General features: G+C 49.5%; 1 protein-coding gene across 3 annotated transcripts in view; it reads right to left on the reverse strand.

Annotated features, from left to right (window-relative positions):
- Window positions 1-758: 758 nt before the first annotated feature.
- ASCC1 (activating signal cointegrator 1 complex subunit 1) overlaps window positions 759-15,574 on the reverse strand; it is a 36,247-nt gene continuing 21,431 nt past the window's right edge. For all 3 annotated transcript variants that reach the window (XM_041468106.1, XM_041468104.1, XM_041468103.1), the window contains one exon: window positions 759-1,333. In XM_041468106.1, the coding sequence (XP_041324040.1) occupies window positions 1,217-1,333 (117 nt within the window). In that variant the 3' untranslated portion in view covers window positions 759-1,216. The remainder of the gene's footprint in view (window positions 1,334-15,574) is intronic.

The following is a 15,574-nucleotide window of genomic DNA, read 5'->3' on the forward strand; positions in this document are numbered from 1 at the left end:
TGGAAGGCGGCTTTTGGAGAGCACAGAGGCGTTCTGACGCCAAGGAAAAGGACACAAACAGCCCAATGGCTGTGGCTGGGTACAAGCAAGGGCACCCCGCAAAAGCACAGATGATTTGATTGCCTGACAGGCAGGCTTGAAAGCAGACAGGCAATTTGGTCTGGGAAACATAAACAGCAACACAATTTGGGGGGAAAAGAATAGCAATCCCAATTCCTGAATGACTCCCACTGCTGTTTGTGCATGGCCAAACAGCCAGCTCACTCTGGAGGGAGGAAATGGGGTGAAGACCTCTTAGAAATGATCACTAGGACATGTGGGTTCTGCTGGAGCACCTCTATCCCTAGCTGAGACACTCTCCACCTCTACCACAGCATGATTCCATATCCACAGAAGCAACTAGGAATGGGCAGCAGCACCTGTTTAGTTACAAAACACCCAAGCACCAGCACCTTCCATTTTCCAAAGCGTTCATCCTAGGGCAAGTTGAAATCCTGTGTCGCTATTTTTACCAAACGTGGAGATTTACAGGAAAAAAACGTTGTCTTGAGATCTCTGAAGGATTCACAATGGAATCAAAGAGCTTGGTGCTGCTTTTAATGGAGAAACCACCTACAAGGCATATGTTTTTTGACACGCTCCGAAACGGTCACTGGAAAGAGCTCTAACCGTCAGTGCTTTCTTATTATCATAGTTATGTGCTGTGCTGGAAGTTTAATTACAGAAACTATCAATGCAACAGGAGATAAACACTTTGCTTTTGAAGGGAATTAATTTATTTGGAGATCTACATCACACAGGCACGCTGCTGGAGATCCAAGCAATGCCTGACCTCAATATCATTAAATCGTGCTCCGGCGAAGCTCTCCTGGATTTTAAATACTTACTTTAAGAACAAACTTCCTTCTTCTGAAAAAAAAAGCCACATTTCAACACCAGCAATGCCCCAAAAGCCCCAGTTCTATTGTTTTCTTGGAAAACCAGCAATCCACAGATATCAAAGAGGCAACTTTGTGACGTTTTGGGGAAAGAAGGAGAAAGGCAACCCTGAAGAAGAGGGCAGTGGGAAAAGCTGCAGGGAAATGCCACAGTTCCCATGCTTTGGAGGAGTCACGAGGCATCCCAGCTTGGAGTTCCCAGGTTCCCATTGAAGATTCATGTCCTACAAAACCTTTCACTGAGGGATCATGCACAGAGCAGACCCCCTATGGCTGCCTCAAGAGAAGCACAGCTGCCCAGATGTGGCGTAGTAGCCAGAGGCGTCCGAGGAGAACCTCTGGGAGAGACGCACCGAGTCCAGCTGCACCTCCCCGAAGTGGAAGTTCTCAAAGAGCTGAAAGGAAGAAGAAAAAAAAACACTTGAAGGGAAAGGGAGCCAGCAGCTGGCCCACAGCTCTCTCGCAGGAGCTGGCCCTGTCAAAAGCCTCTCCTCACAGACTGGTTTTGCCTTTAAATCAAAGTGTTCTTTAGGTTATTTTTCCCACTAAAGACTGTGCTTGAACTCTTTTTATCTGCAGCAGCAGCTGCTCAAACCTCTCCTGCTTTGCTGCCTGTGTCACTGAGGGAGCGTGGGGAGGCACCACTGCTCTGGAGGCACCAGCCCCGGGTGCCTCTCGAGGTCGCAGGCTCTGCAGGAGCAAGGTTTGAGGCCAGGAGGTTTGCACCAATCCAGGCCACAGGATGCAGGACTTAACAGCTACAGCTCAGTCCTAATTCAAAGTAGCAGGCTGGAGGCACAAGGCTCCTCATCCCAGCACTGACCCCGCTTTGTTCAACAAATCCGTCTTTGTTCGGCGAAGACTTGAGTGCAAATGAAGGAAAGCAAGCCAACTCCGGAGCTCGGGGGGTGTGTCCCTGCCCATTAATCCAACCCACGAAGCAGACCAAAAAAAAATGACATCAGAATTTCTTACAAGAAGTTATTGCTGGAAAAGCCTGGCATCCAAGCGCAAAGTGCTCCTCCCGTTCCATTAAGCAGCAGGAAATTGCTCTACCTGGGAACATCAGCTGTGCCTCAGGAAAAGCTTCTCGGTGGAGATGCTAATTTGGAAGCTCTGTTTAACCCGAGAGCTGTGAGGCACTGAGAACCTGAGCAGTGACTTCTCCCCACCTTGGAGATCTCCAAAATGTCCATTCCATCTGTCTCCTATTCAATTTCCTATCTGTCTCTGCAGGCGTGGGCTTGAGGCAGTCCCACAGCCCTTCCTGCCCTTTACAGAAGGCAAGAAGGAAAGCCAACACATTAATCCTCCTGGAGCCAATGGTGCATCAATTCCTCCATAGAGGGACTGACTGAAATCCCAAATAACTACTTAGCATCTGAAAGGCTGCACTTCACCTCCTCCAAAGAGGCATTTGGCTCTGCCTGGCACTGATTTGGGCACAACTGCTCTTTTGTTGTTTGTCCCAAGAGTATTCTATACACTTTTTTCCAGAGGAGACCAGCTAGTTTTCTTTCAGGACAATTCCTGGGTTTGCTGTCACTCCACAAAGGAAAAAAGCCATAGGGAAAGTGATTCCCTGCCCATCTTGGGGCAGAGCAAGAGACCCCAGGGCAGCAGCATGGCCTCAAGGGACACTGTGAGTGGTGGCTCCATGGGGTCACTGCCCTAAAGAAGAGCAGCCTGCAGAAAAGAAGCTGTGCTAAGGAAGCATCTCAAACCGGGAGAGGAGGAAAAGAGAGGAAGAGAAATGACGACAGCCACACAAACTCCATTTCATACAATTAAAGATTTATACAAGAAAGATTAATTATGTCCCCAAAAGCCTGCGTCTTTCATGTTGGAGGACTTAGGATAAAATGTCTCATTAATAAGAGATGGCAGTAAAAAGGGGTTGGTCACCTTTCTCTTTGTTTTGGCTGACCTCAGAAGGAAGGATGGTTTCCTGCTCCTCGGGGCTCCCTGCAATGCTCTGCCACTGTGCCCACTCACCCCAAAGCTTCACACCTGTCCCTGTCACAGTGGCTGCTCACACTGTCACTCCTTCCCATCACAGAGCACTCTCCACCCAGGAAAAACAGAAATAACCTCTCTCGATTCCTAACAGAGGGAGTGGCAGGTGTGCTGGGAAGCAAGGAGTACTAGGGTTTGAAGAGGGCCCCCTCCAGTGCCTAAAGGGGCTCCAAGGAAGCTGGACAGGGACTTTGGACAAGGGTATGGAGTCATGGGACAAAGAGGAATGGCTTCCCACTGCCTCAGCATGATTCAGATACTGGGAAGAAATTCCTCCCTGTGAGGTAGGCAGGCCCTGGCACAGGGTGCCCAGAGAAGCTGTGGCTGCCCCTGGATCCCTGGAAGTATGCAAGGCCAGGATGGATGGGATTGGAACACTCTGATCTAAGGTGTCCCTGCCCATGGCAAGAGGGATGGAATGGACTTCAAGGTGGACTTTAAGGTTCCTTCCAACACAAACCATTCCAGGATTCCATGAAGGAAACAAATTAAATTCTGGGATGTGCCAGACCCATCAGCAGCACCAGAAGTGAAACCTTTTCACAAAACAACCGAAGGAAGAGTTTTGTTTATGCTATTGCTGCACACCACAACCTGTTGCTGGGAAGCAAGGAGTACTAGGGTTTGAAGAGGGCCCCCTCCAGTGCCTAAAGGGGCTCCAAGGAAGCTGGACAGGGACTTTGGACAAGGGTATGGAGTCATGGGACAAAGAGGAATGGCTTCCCACTGCCTCAGCATGATTCAGATACTGGGAAGAAATTCCTCCCTGTGAGGTGGGCAGGCCCTGGCACAGGGTGCCCAGAGAAGCTGTGGCTGCCCCTGGATCCCTGGAAGTATGCAAGGCCAGGCTGGATGGGATCGGAACACTCTGATCTAAGGTGTCCCTGCCCATGGCAAGAGGGATGGAATGGACTTCAAGGTGGACTTTAAGGTTCCTTCCAACACAAACCATTCCAGGATTCCATGAAGGAAACAAATTAAATTCTGGGATGTGCCAGACCCATCAGCAGCACCAGAAGTGAAACCTTTTCACAAAACAACCGAAGGAAGAGTTTTGTTTATGCTATTGCTGCACACCACAACCTGTTAGTAAACACATGTACTTCAAAGCAAAAGTTAGTTAATGAGACAAACCCTCCCTGAGCCCCTCTTGCCTCACACAGCCTCAGGCATGTCACAGCAGAAGGATGACTGGCAAGCCCCAGAAGACACTGCCCAGGTCAAAGGCCCTCCATTTGTACACTGCTAGAAGTGCAGCAAAGCCATTGTACTAAAGCACTTTGTATTCCCTTGGCTTTTTTAACATTCACCACCTCCCGTGTGTTCGAGCAGCTGTGTGTTTCCCAGGGAGGAATGCTGCTAGAACTATTGATTTTTGGTAATGTGGCTGTACTTTCTGAGAGTAAACATGCTACAAGATTTAGAGGACAACCACAGACACTGTTTTCTGCTCTTGTTTCAGGCTGGCTTCTCACCGATGCTCCTGTGCTCCCTGAGGCATCCCATGACAGAAGCCACCGGACTCCAGACACAGAGATCACTGCACATCTGAGACCTGCCTCAGGCAGTGTGGAGGGAGGCCCCTCAATCATCATCCCCAACACCTCTGAAACTCCAGGAACCCTCCAAAACCTCTGGAACACCAGGAAGTGGCTTCCCATCACAAAAGCATCCTGCGCTCGGGTCCCTGGAGACTCGGAAGAGATTGCAGAGAGCCAAGCCTCTGCTTTTGACTTTCACTTCTATTTATCTTGAGAAGCCAAGCAGAGCCAAGAAAGATATTTATAACTCCCCCCTCTCCCCAGCCACCACGGAAACGCTCTGGTTTCGGAGCAGCCCTGGAGCACAGCTGATGAAATGCCTCCTGGGAAAGCATCTTAGCATTTATTGTTCTGCACCAGGGAAGAAGGTACCTGGAGATCGCTGCCCTTCAGAAGCAACCGCTGATAACCCCAAGACTGGCCGACTCCTCTTCCTGTCCTTCCCTATGGCTGCCTAGGGCCCACCTTTCCCTGGAAAGGCCGCAGGGAACACGAGGAGATGTGGATCAGGAGCAGCCAGGAGGGAGGCAGGGGAGGAGAAACGCAATCGCCCGCAGAGCCGTGTCATTTGATTGGAGTGGGACGCGAGGCTCAGCAAAAGCACAGTAATTCTATAAATCCAAACATGCCAAAGGATTTATGTCCTCGATGCCCAAGGAATAAATAAGAGGATGGAGGCTGGGATTTTTTTTTAAAGTATTATAAATGAGAATGAACCTGATGGAGGTAAAGGTCAGCTTACAGAATCAACATCACACATGCAGTGCAAGCTACTAACTCCCATCAAGGGAATAGCACTTAGAGGACTAAGTGCCCTCCATCTCCCTGCTGCCTTCCCAAATTGAATTAGAATGGAATAAGGAAAGAGCATTGTTAACTTTTAACCCCAGACCCAACACCTCCAAGCAAAAGCTCCAGGGATGTGTCCTGCCTTTCAAGCCACAGCCAAAGGTTTGGGCAATGCTCAGCGAGGATGCCTGCATCTCCCATGGGGACAGAGCAGGTGCCTGGAGAGTGACAGCAGCAGCATCCCAGGATCTGTGGGGGATGGCACAGACTACAGCCACACTGCCTTCCCCAAAAGCCATGAGTTCCCAAGAGAAGAGAACTGGATGATGGATAACCTGTATTTCACAGGTCAGCCTGCAAACTACCGTAGGCCCAAGTGCTCCTCTCCCTCCCTCTCCTGTCCTGGGGACTGGTTCCAAGGACACACCACTGAGGTCATGATGAAACGCAGGCAGCCCTGTGGTAGCTCCCAGAAAGCAAGTTTTCCTCCACTTCTCCCCCCAAAGTCGTTTATCTTGAGTCAGGAAAAGCCAGCAGCACCACTGTCATTTCTGACACTGCATTTTCTCCCATTTAAGACAATTCTGTTCAGATGCTGGAAACCCTTCTTCCTCTGAGGTCTGTTCCCCTCGATTACCCACAAATTACCCAGCAGATCTCCCTTGGGATGAGACAACCATTTTCTGAAGGAAGACAAGAGGCTGAAGACTTGTTTTGGGAGAGAGAGAGAATCACACATCAAACCGCTCGCTCCTCGCAAACCTGAGCCAAAACTGCTTGTACAAACTTCAACCCCTAAACCACAACAACTTCCTTATCAAAGGCAGAGCAGCAGATCAAACCCAGGATGCCTCTTTGCCACATTTTCTTCCACTTTTTAAGCCTGTGAAGTAGATTTTGCTGAGGCAAGGAGGAGGATGGCTCCTCAATGAAGAAGTTAAAACAGGCGCCTAAACGATGTTGTGCTCCCAAGCACGGGTGTTTGTCAAGCTGTCCTCCTCGGGGGGCTCGCATCCCACAGACAACCCTGCTGGAATGAGACAGCACCTCTGTGCTCCAGCCTGGGAACAACAGCAATAAATCACAGCTAATCCACAGAAGGACAGCAGCGATGTGTTTCAGATGAAGAGCGGAGGTGCCAACGCAAACTGAGGCTTTTAAATCACCTGTCACGGGCTCAACAAGCATGAGAAATATTAATGGATTCAGCTGGAGAAGCATGGGAAGTGGGAGGACAAAGGAAGTCCATGGAAGGGAAGGGAGTCAGAGGTATTTAAAACTTCCTTCACGTAATCTCTGGCTTGCATTCACGCTGCCTTGGCCTGGATTTTGCCACTACCATCAGGATTATTGATCAGTTTTTAAAGCCTTACGTTGTTTACAGTAGTCAGCCAAAAAAAAGTCCCATCCTGAATTAATAAAAAGTCCAAGCAGCTCTGCTGAGAGCCTCGGAAATGCCGAGGGAGCAACAACTCACTGCAATGCCTTGCAATTAAAAATTCCCACTAACAAGCAGCAATTTTACCATGGGGTAAAATGGATATGCACACACACCTCTCCCTGGACTGCAGGGAGTTCTGCTGTGAACTCCAGCCCCAGAAAGCAATGCCTTAGGGCTGGGCTATTACAGATCAACGGCCCAAAACTGCCCCCGGTGACTCAGCGCTGTGTCCTGTAATGTCACCAGCCTGTGACAATCCGCCTCACAAACCCCACTGCCCTCGGCAGGGAACTGAGGCAGGGTCCAGTTTTCCATGTCTGGAATGAACACAGAAATTAACAACTTTAGGGAGGCTGGGAGGAAGAGGCTCATAGCTCCAGGAGCCTGTGGCTGTGGATGAGCTCACCATCATTCCTGCTGCGTGGTCCATGCTGAGGATGGGACACCTGCAATCCCTCCTCTGTTTCTCCTGCATGGAAGACATTTATCCACCCCAAGATCCCACCCAGGAAGGGTGTGAACAGCCTGAGCACCACTGGGCTGTGCCTCCATGGTAGAGCACGTGCAGGAGGATCCTGCTGACAGACAACCCAGCGCTGGGAATCGGGGTCTGGCAGCCGATGGCAGTGCACGGACAGCTCCAACCAGGAGATTAAACAGAGGCTTTGGAGGAGCTGGAGGCTTTGCAGCTTCAGCTGCTCTGCACAAAGTGACAACGCTCACCAGCTTGCCCACCGGCAGCACAGCCCCAGCGTGTCCCCACTGGGAGCAGCGGTGAATGAGGGAACAGGCCTGGAAAGGCAGGAGCTTTCTGTTGGAAATCAGCATGTTACGGTGCTGTTATCCCCTCTGGGGAAGGGGAGGAACAAACAAAATGCCAGGCACCCGCTGACAAGCATGGAGAAAAATTAAGCAGTGTTTCTGAAGAGGTGCCTCAACACAGAGCAACAAAACCTGTTTGTCTGCAGACTTTCTGCGCTCTCCCCTGGAAATTCTTCCACCTTGTAAGGGATGATATATTTGAATTAAAGTTTGCATAACACATCCACAGCTTGGGATGGAAAGCACTGGAGAAGAGCAGAGAACAATCACCCTTCCAAATCATCCAGCCACAGCACAACGGCAGATCCCAGGCCAGACACAGCAGGAAGGCGCTGACTCCTCTGCACATTGCTGGATTACTGATACCAGCACCAGGCAAAAAGGACTGATGGAGGAAATGGCAAAAACATGGAAAGATTAAAAACCTTAAAAAATTAAATTCTGAAATGTGAAGATAACACTCAGAAACACTGATGGACTCTAAGAGAGTCCACTGAACTCCGGCAAACTCTGTCCATCTGAGTTCCTCGGATTAACCTCCTTTGCTGCACAAACCACAGCCTCCAATTCTGCTTTTGGGATCCCACCTACTTGTTTAATGTACCTCAGTCCTGCAGCCTCCCACACAGACCTGCCAGGACCTCTCCAGAAGGCTGTTATCTCCACAGCTGCCACAGTTCCCAGGTTGCAGTATGTGCTGACAGAGCTCCTTCTTCCTCATCCCAAAAAAATTCACCAAACCCCATCTCAGCTGTGACCCAAACTCCCCCAAACTATGACAGACAAGCTCCAAAACAAAGCTCTTGGTGGCTCCCAGAAGATGAGACACAACCAGGCAAATTGTCAAGACCTGGGGAGTTTGTTAAATGAGTAGATTATTTTTCCTTCTATTTTTGACTTTCAAAATTTTCTGCAACAATTTGGTGCCAAAAAAAGAAATACCTGATTCCTGTGTTATTCACCCTGGACACCACTCCACCAATGATTATCTGTCAGAGGTTTAACTGTGCTTGGAAGCTTGCCAGGAATAATGCATGAGAAGCATAGGAAAAGCAGGCAGACATTCATCCAGAGAGGCAGCTCTTCCCAGCATTCCCAACCTCCTCCCCAAATTAGCAACTGCTTCCTTTCCACGGCTTTTTAAAGGATGGCTGTCTGGCCATCCAACATTTTCCAAGACTGTTCAGGTGTTACAGTCTTGGTAAATGTTGTGCAGAGTCACAAGGGTGGAAGATGGGTAGGAAGGACAGAGAGGGCGGTTGTCACCTGGGCTGTCCCCACCAGCACCAGCCACAAGGATGCAGATTGTTTTGTTCTGCAAGTGTGCAGCTGGCTCTGGAGTGTCTCTCCATCCCCAATATAGCATCCAGTCCTTCCACAAGGAACAGCCCTTCCCCTCTCCTTTTCTTCCAGCCTCTGGCAAGATTTAAAAGGCAGCAGAGCAGAGACCTTTTCACCTCATCTCCCTTAGGAAGAATAAAGCAGGCAGGCTTCAGGAGGGAGAAAATCTTGTGTCACAGAAGTCCCAGTGGCCTCTCTCTTGGGAGATACCCAAGTCAGGGCTATCTCCTCTATGACACAGGAAAATCCCTTACAATGATATCACTGGTGCAGTCCCTTGGAAACAACATAACCATCTCTCTCTGGCAAAGTACCACCAACATAAGAAGCAGCAGCAAGTTCATGGATAAAGATCCAAGGCGCATGATGGGAGGTTTCCTTTTTATATTTTTATTCCTGAGCCAAAGTAAATGCCACATAAATGCCAAGAAGCTCTTGGTACGTTCACAGATGCCATCTCATGGGTGTTCTGCACACATTCCATGTAGGAATCATGAAGTGACAAACTGAAGAGAGGACCACTGAAGGTCAGCATTTCCACCATCCTCCTTTTCTCCATGGCAAGAGGAGCTTGGTGGTGGCAGATCCTGGATTAACATCTCTGCTCCCTCAAAACAATCAGGACCCCCTTTTCCCAGCTCCTCTAGAGCAGTGCTTCCTTATCCTCCCCTTTACAAAGATTTTCCTGATCCCTTTCTGCAATTTAAGCCCGATTTATTTATCACTTTATCATCCACTACTGGCAAAAGCATTCCCAAACTTCAAGAGCTTTCCCTACGTGCTGCCCTCCTTCCCTTTGTTAGCCTTGAAACAACTCTTTCAGCCCCAGCTTGCAGACATTTTCACATTTTCTACTCCCCCAACCATCTTACTGTTGTCCCCTGGGCTCTTTGAACACATCCATGGCACCCAAAACTGGACAAATCCTTCAGCTAACCTTCAGAAGTTCACTTTAAGGACATTTGCCTCTTTTTTAATTTCCACAGGCTGACTCAGTCTGGAGCAGCCCCACATAAGCCAAACCCTGGCCTGTTGGGCTGGTATCGAGGAAGTTCTCCATCCTACACCGGTGCCACCGCTCCCTCCTGGACCTGTCCCTGTTTGCAGCTGCCTGTTTGTGTCTGCCTGATTTCCCAACGTTGTTTGGAGCTCTGTTCTCTCCTACTCACGTGTGCAATATCCCTGCCTCTCCCCTGCTGGGTTTCACCTGCAGAGCTTGGAGGGTATTTCATGCTGCCCTTAACACCCTCCTGACCTCCACGGGTGGGACCAGTACGAGATTTCCAGCTCTGTGAATATGGAAGCAGCTGATCCTTCTGTGACTGCTGCCATGTGAAACCTCAGCTCTTCATAAAACTGGAGCAAAGCCACCCCAGCTGCCAGAGGGTGATGCAGCAGTGGGGAGGGTGACATTCAGCAATAGTCTAAATTAATCTGTCAGGCTGGATTTTTTTCAAACAGAACTGTTCAGGGTTGGGTGCAGGGCTTTGTCCAGCTGAGATCCCCTCCCTCCAGGATCCCTCCTCCCCACAAGCCAAATCTGGTGGTGCTCCTGCCACTTCCATGCTGCAAAACCTTTGCTTTAGCTCACAGTTTTGGGTCTGTTCCCCCCATCACAAATCCATGAAAATTCATGTGCTTCAGGAAATCAAACCCCAGTTGCTATGGTGAAAGGCATTCTGCAAACTAAGAAACAAATACAAGTGGGACATTTGGAGGTTACCAGATTTTTGCACGTCTTTCAGACAAGAATAAAAACCCTTTCAGCAAATTAAAGGCTCTGATAAGATCCCAGACCTACACCTCAAACGTGAGGGATTTGCAGCACACTTAGGGAAATTAATAATCAAACACTGCATTACTCCACAGACTCCTCATCCCCATGGCTCCTATTACAGCAAATGCAGCAACAGTTTCCAAGAGCTGGGCTTTGCCTTTGCTGCAGAGATGGCAGGAGGCTTGAGAGGCATCCGGGAACACCAGGACAAGGAGCTCCCGTCAGTGTGACCTCTCACTACGCCCACCCAACACCAAGAGGAGGAGTCTAGCTACAGAGCCACTAAATTAATTCAGATAGACACAGAAAATTATCCAGCAGAAGGGTCATGGCACCTTGGGGATGAACTGTCTACTTTTGCTAATCAGCGGGCTGGGGTTTTTTGCATTTAATGTGCTGGGTCCTTGCCTTCTATTAAGGTGCTGCTGTAATTCAACCCCTGCCAGCTCCACAGAGAAAAATTGTCTTCTTAAGATCAAAGAGACACTGCCCTGGCTGGCTGGTGGCACAGCAGGGATCTCAGGGAAGTGAGGAGGGGGAATGCTCACCGGGTGGGAGGCAGAGGCACCCACAGAACCTCCAAAAGGCTCAGCTGCTGGCCTGGGTGGGAGTGCAGAAGTGCAGGGGAAAGAGCATTCAGAGACTCTCAACAAACCCTCTTCCAGCTCTCACAGCTCCTGCTAAAATTAGTCAGAGGGGTGTAGAGCACCTCTAAGAGAAAAAAAAAGGCTTTTCCTTTTCTTGGTAAGGTCACCAAAGAGAACTCTGTCATGCAAAGGCAGCACAAAGCTTCTGCACTGCGTTCTCCTCAGTGCAGCGGCTCAGCCTTCCCCCAAAACCTCCAACACTGCCTCCAAGGCCTGAACACTCCAACAAAGATATCTTCCCTCCTTTGTCTGCTCTGATTTTTCAAATGCCACTTCAGATTCCTGTTTCATCAAATGCAAATAACATGAATATGGCTTTTTCTCCCCCTGAAGAATATATTTCGCAGGAAAGCATTTTCACAGCAACCCCAATTTAATCTCCTTTTTTTCCCCCATGATTATACAAACTGATCTCTAGTCTCATCCGCTCAACTGTCACATCCTCCCATCCCACTGTTGCTCTAATTGCACACTCCTGAGCCCCCTCGATTGTTCCGGTACCTCTTGGTAATGGCAGGAATTCTCCCCTCTGCAAAGTGGCACCACAGCCTTTCATTTCTGCTTTTGATTCTTCTGTAAAAACGAGGTGAGGAAAGCACTGGCTTATTTCTGAGATCCTGATGTTGCACCACCATCTCTTACTCAGTCTCCCCTCACCCCAGTGGATTCTTTGTTTGGTATTTTTAACTCTAAACTTTCCAAGCAGCCACCTCCTGTTAGGTATTTGTTCCAGCTGTCAGTCCTACTTTGGAGGTACATCTTTACCACCTTGCTGAGGATAACAAGATGTTCTTACCCTTTCTGAACACCAGGCAGTCTTGACCCCCAAATAACGCCGGTTCTTTAGCTCTTTGATTCACCTCAGCTTAGAAATATATCAGGAAAAGACTCAGCCTCCTTAAATCCACAAACAAAAATTACACAAAAGGCCTGGGTTCCAACTGCTGCAGAACACGAGATACACTCCTCATCTGCAAGTGGAGCTGGCTCTGCACAGGGGCACACATTTGTTTAGAGCTTGGTGGGCTTGGGGTATTTTGAGGGGTCAGGGGTTTATTCAGACCAAGGTTTTTCTTTCCCACTGCACCTTTCTCTGTGGCATTGCATCAAATGTTTTAAACTGAACTGCTGCATGCCACAGCCACCACACTGCTCTTACCCAGCAGGACAGACACGCTGACAGGGACACCACTGCCTCTTCCTGAGTATCAGACAGTAAATGCACTTTCCCTCTGCCCCCAGTGAAAGCAGGTACAGTGCCATAACTGAATACACTTATGCAGGCCTCAAAAGAGAAGGAGCCTCATCAAATGATGCTTTATCTGACCTAGAGGACCTTCCTGGGCACTCCTGCAGCCTTGCTGCTGGACCAGGGCACAGCAGCATGTGTCACCACCTTGGCTGATCCCATTCCCAGTCTTCCATCCCAGCTTAAAGTCTCCCCTAATGCCCTAAAGACATAAGATGTGCAGCTTTCTGCTGCTGTACCTCAGTAGCTATCCCCTCAATATTTAATCTTGTAAGCTGTTAATGCACAGATCTGTGCTAAGCGGCAGAGTTCAGCTTTTTCTGCACTCAGAATTTGCTTCCTTCTTGTTTGAACGTGGCAAAGGCCATTCATTTACTTCTCAGACCTCAACTCAAGCCAAAATTCATTCCATTTTGATCCAGTGAGAGTCCAGGTGGTTTTCTTCCTTTCCCTTAAACGTGCAACAGAAATTTTTGGCCGGTCGGCCTTTTCGCGTTTCTTTTCATTTTTATTTATTCACTGCAGTCTCAGTTGGATTTTTTTCCCACTAAACAAAAATAAATAAAAGCCCGGAGGCAGCGCAGCCTCATCTCTGGAGATGCCGGCAGCTGCCCCGGCCGCCTCCGTGCCAGCGCCGTGCCAGCTGCGGCGCAGGGCACGCGGCCACCGCCGGCACACGGCGGGAGGCACGGCAGGGAGATGCCAACCCGGCATCTCCCCCAGGCCTGGCTGGTGGGGCCTTTCAGCCAGGAATTGCTGCCTCCTCCCTGTGCTCTCCCAGAGATGAGACACTCTGCTGCTGACCGGAGAAGGATTTCAGTCCATGACTGGGATGTTCAAAGCCCAGGGGAATACGTATGGCTCCATGTCCATGAAGCATCCCATCCCCAGCTTTTTGGGACTAGACTGAGAAGTGAAAAGCCAAAGCTCTGTTGGACACAAATCTCACACAGCCCCTTGGGCTCTTAGCTCTACCTATACTAGGAAGCCTTTTTCAGGGATATTCTTCAAGACAGAAGTAATTTAAACTCCCAAACGCAAGTCATCCTACAGGATCTATTTTCTGAGCAGTGTGGGAAGGTACCGGCCTGCACAACCATTTATTAGCACAAATAGGAGTGTATGTTTAACTCTGTGGAACGGGTAGAACAAAGGATTATTAAATAAAATTCTGATTAGTTCAGCTGAAAGCAAAATACCAGCTGGAGCCTGGTGTAGCACAGGCATGTTATCAGCAAACATGTGCTGCCAGCGCATCTGCACACACACACACACCCCCCAGCTCTGACCATGGGGAGCCTCAGCCTGGAACAGCAGAGCCACAGCACTTCCATCGTGTTCTGTGCTCCGACAGCTCCAGTCCTGCCCTGAGCCTTTGGCCCTACAGGGCTGCACAATGGGAATGGAAGTGATGAAACCTGAGTTTTCCCACTTACCCTCCTACCAGCAGCCATGCTTTGTTAGCATTCCAAGTGGGAACACAACCACTCAGCACAGCCATCACAGAGTCCCACCGCCTGGAATCACATGTGGGGCACATGGCTCTCCCTCCCACCAGCCTGCCTAACTGCAGCCATATTCATTAACAGCCCATCGTTTAGATCCTGGTGCAAAAGTTAATGAAGCCACTTTGCGAGAGGGCAGCCTCCCCAGCACAAGATAAATAATGGATATAAAAGCAGGCTGGGAGGGAACTGGTGCATCCCTGCAAGGTCATGCTGGAATGCATCAGTGGCTCACTGAGGCTGGGCTTCTCTGCTAAGAAGCCGGGAGCTATTTATGACTCATGTAATTAATTAATGCCAACGGGCGTTCTGCTGCAGGCACGTGGGAGACCAAAGGGAAATACGAAGCGGGCAGGTTAGGAAATGTAGTGGAGGTGGGAGAGAAGGATGACATTTCTTGTGGCAAGACATGCTTTGAAGTAATTACTAGCAGTCCAAACAGCCAGCAGCTCTTTTGGCTACATCAGTACAAAATCAATTAGGAGCTTTAAAAATGCATCGGGCTCATATTTCTGAGCGCATCAAGAATAAGAAGTAGCCTCGGAAGGAGAGCAGTTGCATTTCCAAGCACCGTGCACCCTAAGACCCTCCCCCAGATCCTCAGACCCCACAAACAGCGTGACCAGCAGAGGGAGCATCGTTAATACCATCCCAATCACAAACGGTTTGGGAGGAGAGCACGGAGGGAGACCCACGGTTTGATTTTATGTGTCTCTAAAGCCTGAGGACAAGTTCAACAGAAGCAGGACAAAGGAGCGAAGGTGAACGTGGAGAAAGCAGACTCCTGCAGGCACTCAGGGCTCCTGACACACATCTCCCCCTTCCAGAGCCAGCTCTCCCAACACTGGGAGCTATCCAAAACTGCAGATCACAGTCAAGAAAGGGACCAGGGCTGTGGCTTCCCTGCTCCAGCTTGCAATACTGCAGTCTCACACTGCACACTCAACATGTGGTGATGCTGAGTCATGACACCACGCTCGCACAGACCGCTTGAGGACAATGAGAGCTTAACCTAATTTTGTCCCTTTGTTTGTCCTCTGCACACAGATCAATCAGTTCCACTCCCTGCCTTCACATCCCCCTGCATCCAGTGCCTGATACATTATTAAGACTGTAAATACAAATAAAGCGCACTCTTCCCCTCCTCTGGGAGGGTTCTAAAGTCCTTCTGGGTTGTCCAGCTCCCACCCAGCCTGCATCTTCTCTTGTGTATCTTCATTGCCAGAATATCTTCTTACCCTTCCCAAATGTATCCATGCATTGTCCTCGCTCCCTCTTATCAGAGCTGCCTGCAACAAATCCTCTCACACAATGAGGATTGCAAATTTGCTTACAAGCCGGAGCTGTTTTCCATTTCTGCTCCTCTGTGCCTCTCTTTTCTCTCTGGACACTTGCAGGGGTCAAGCAGCACAGCATCAGCCTGCCACAGCCATCTGGATGAGCAGCAGAGGCTGCCTGCAGTCCCAGCCCTGGTTGGCAAAGCCTGTGAGTCTGCAGCATGCTCCCCT

This window comes from Pyrgilauda ruficollis, unplaced genomic scaffold, assembly GCF_017590135.1.
Source record: "Pyrgilauda ruficollis isolate IOZ18807 unplaced genomic scaffold, ASM1759013v1 scaffold210, whole genome shotgun sequence".
NCBI classification, from domain to species: domain Eukaryota; kingdom Metazoa; phylum Chordata; class Aves; order Passeriformes; family Passeridae; genus Pyrgilauda; species Pyrgilauda ruficollis.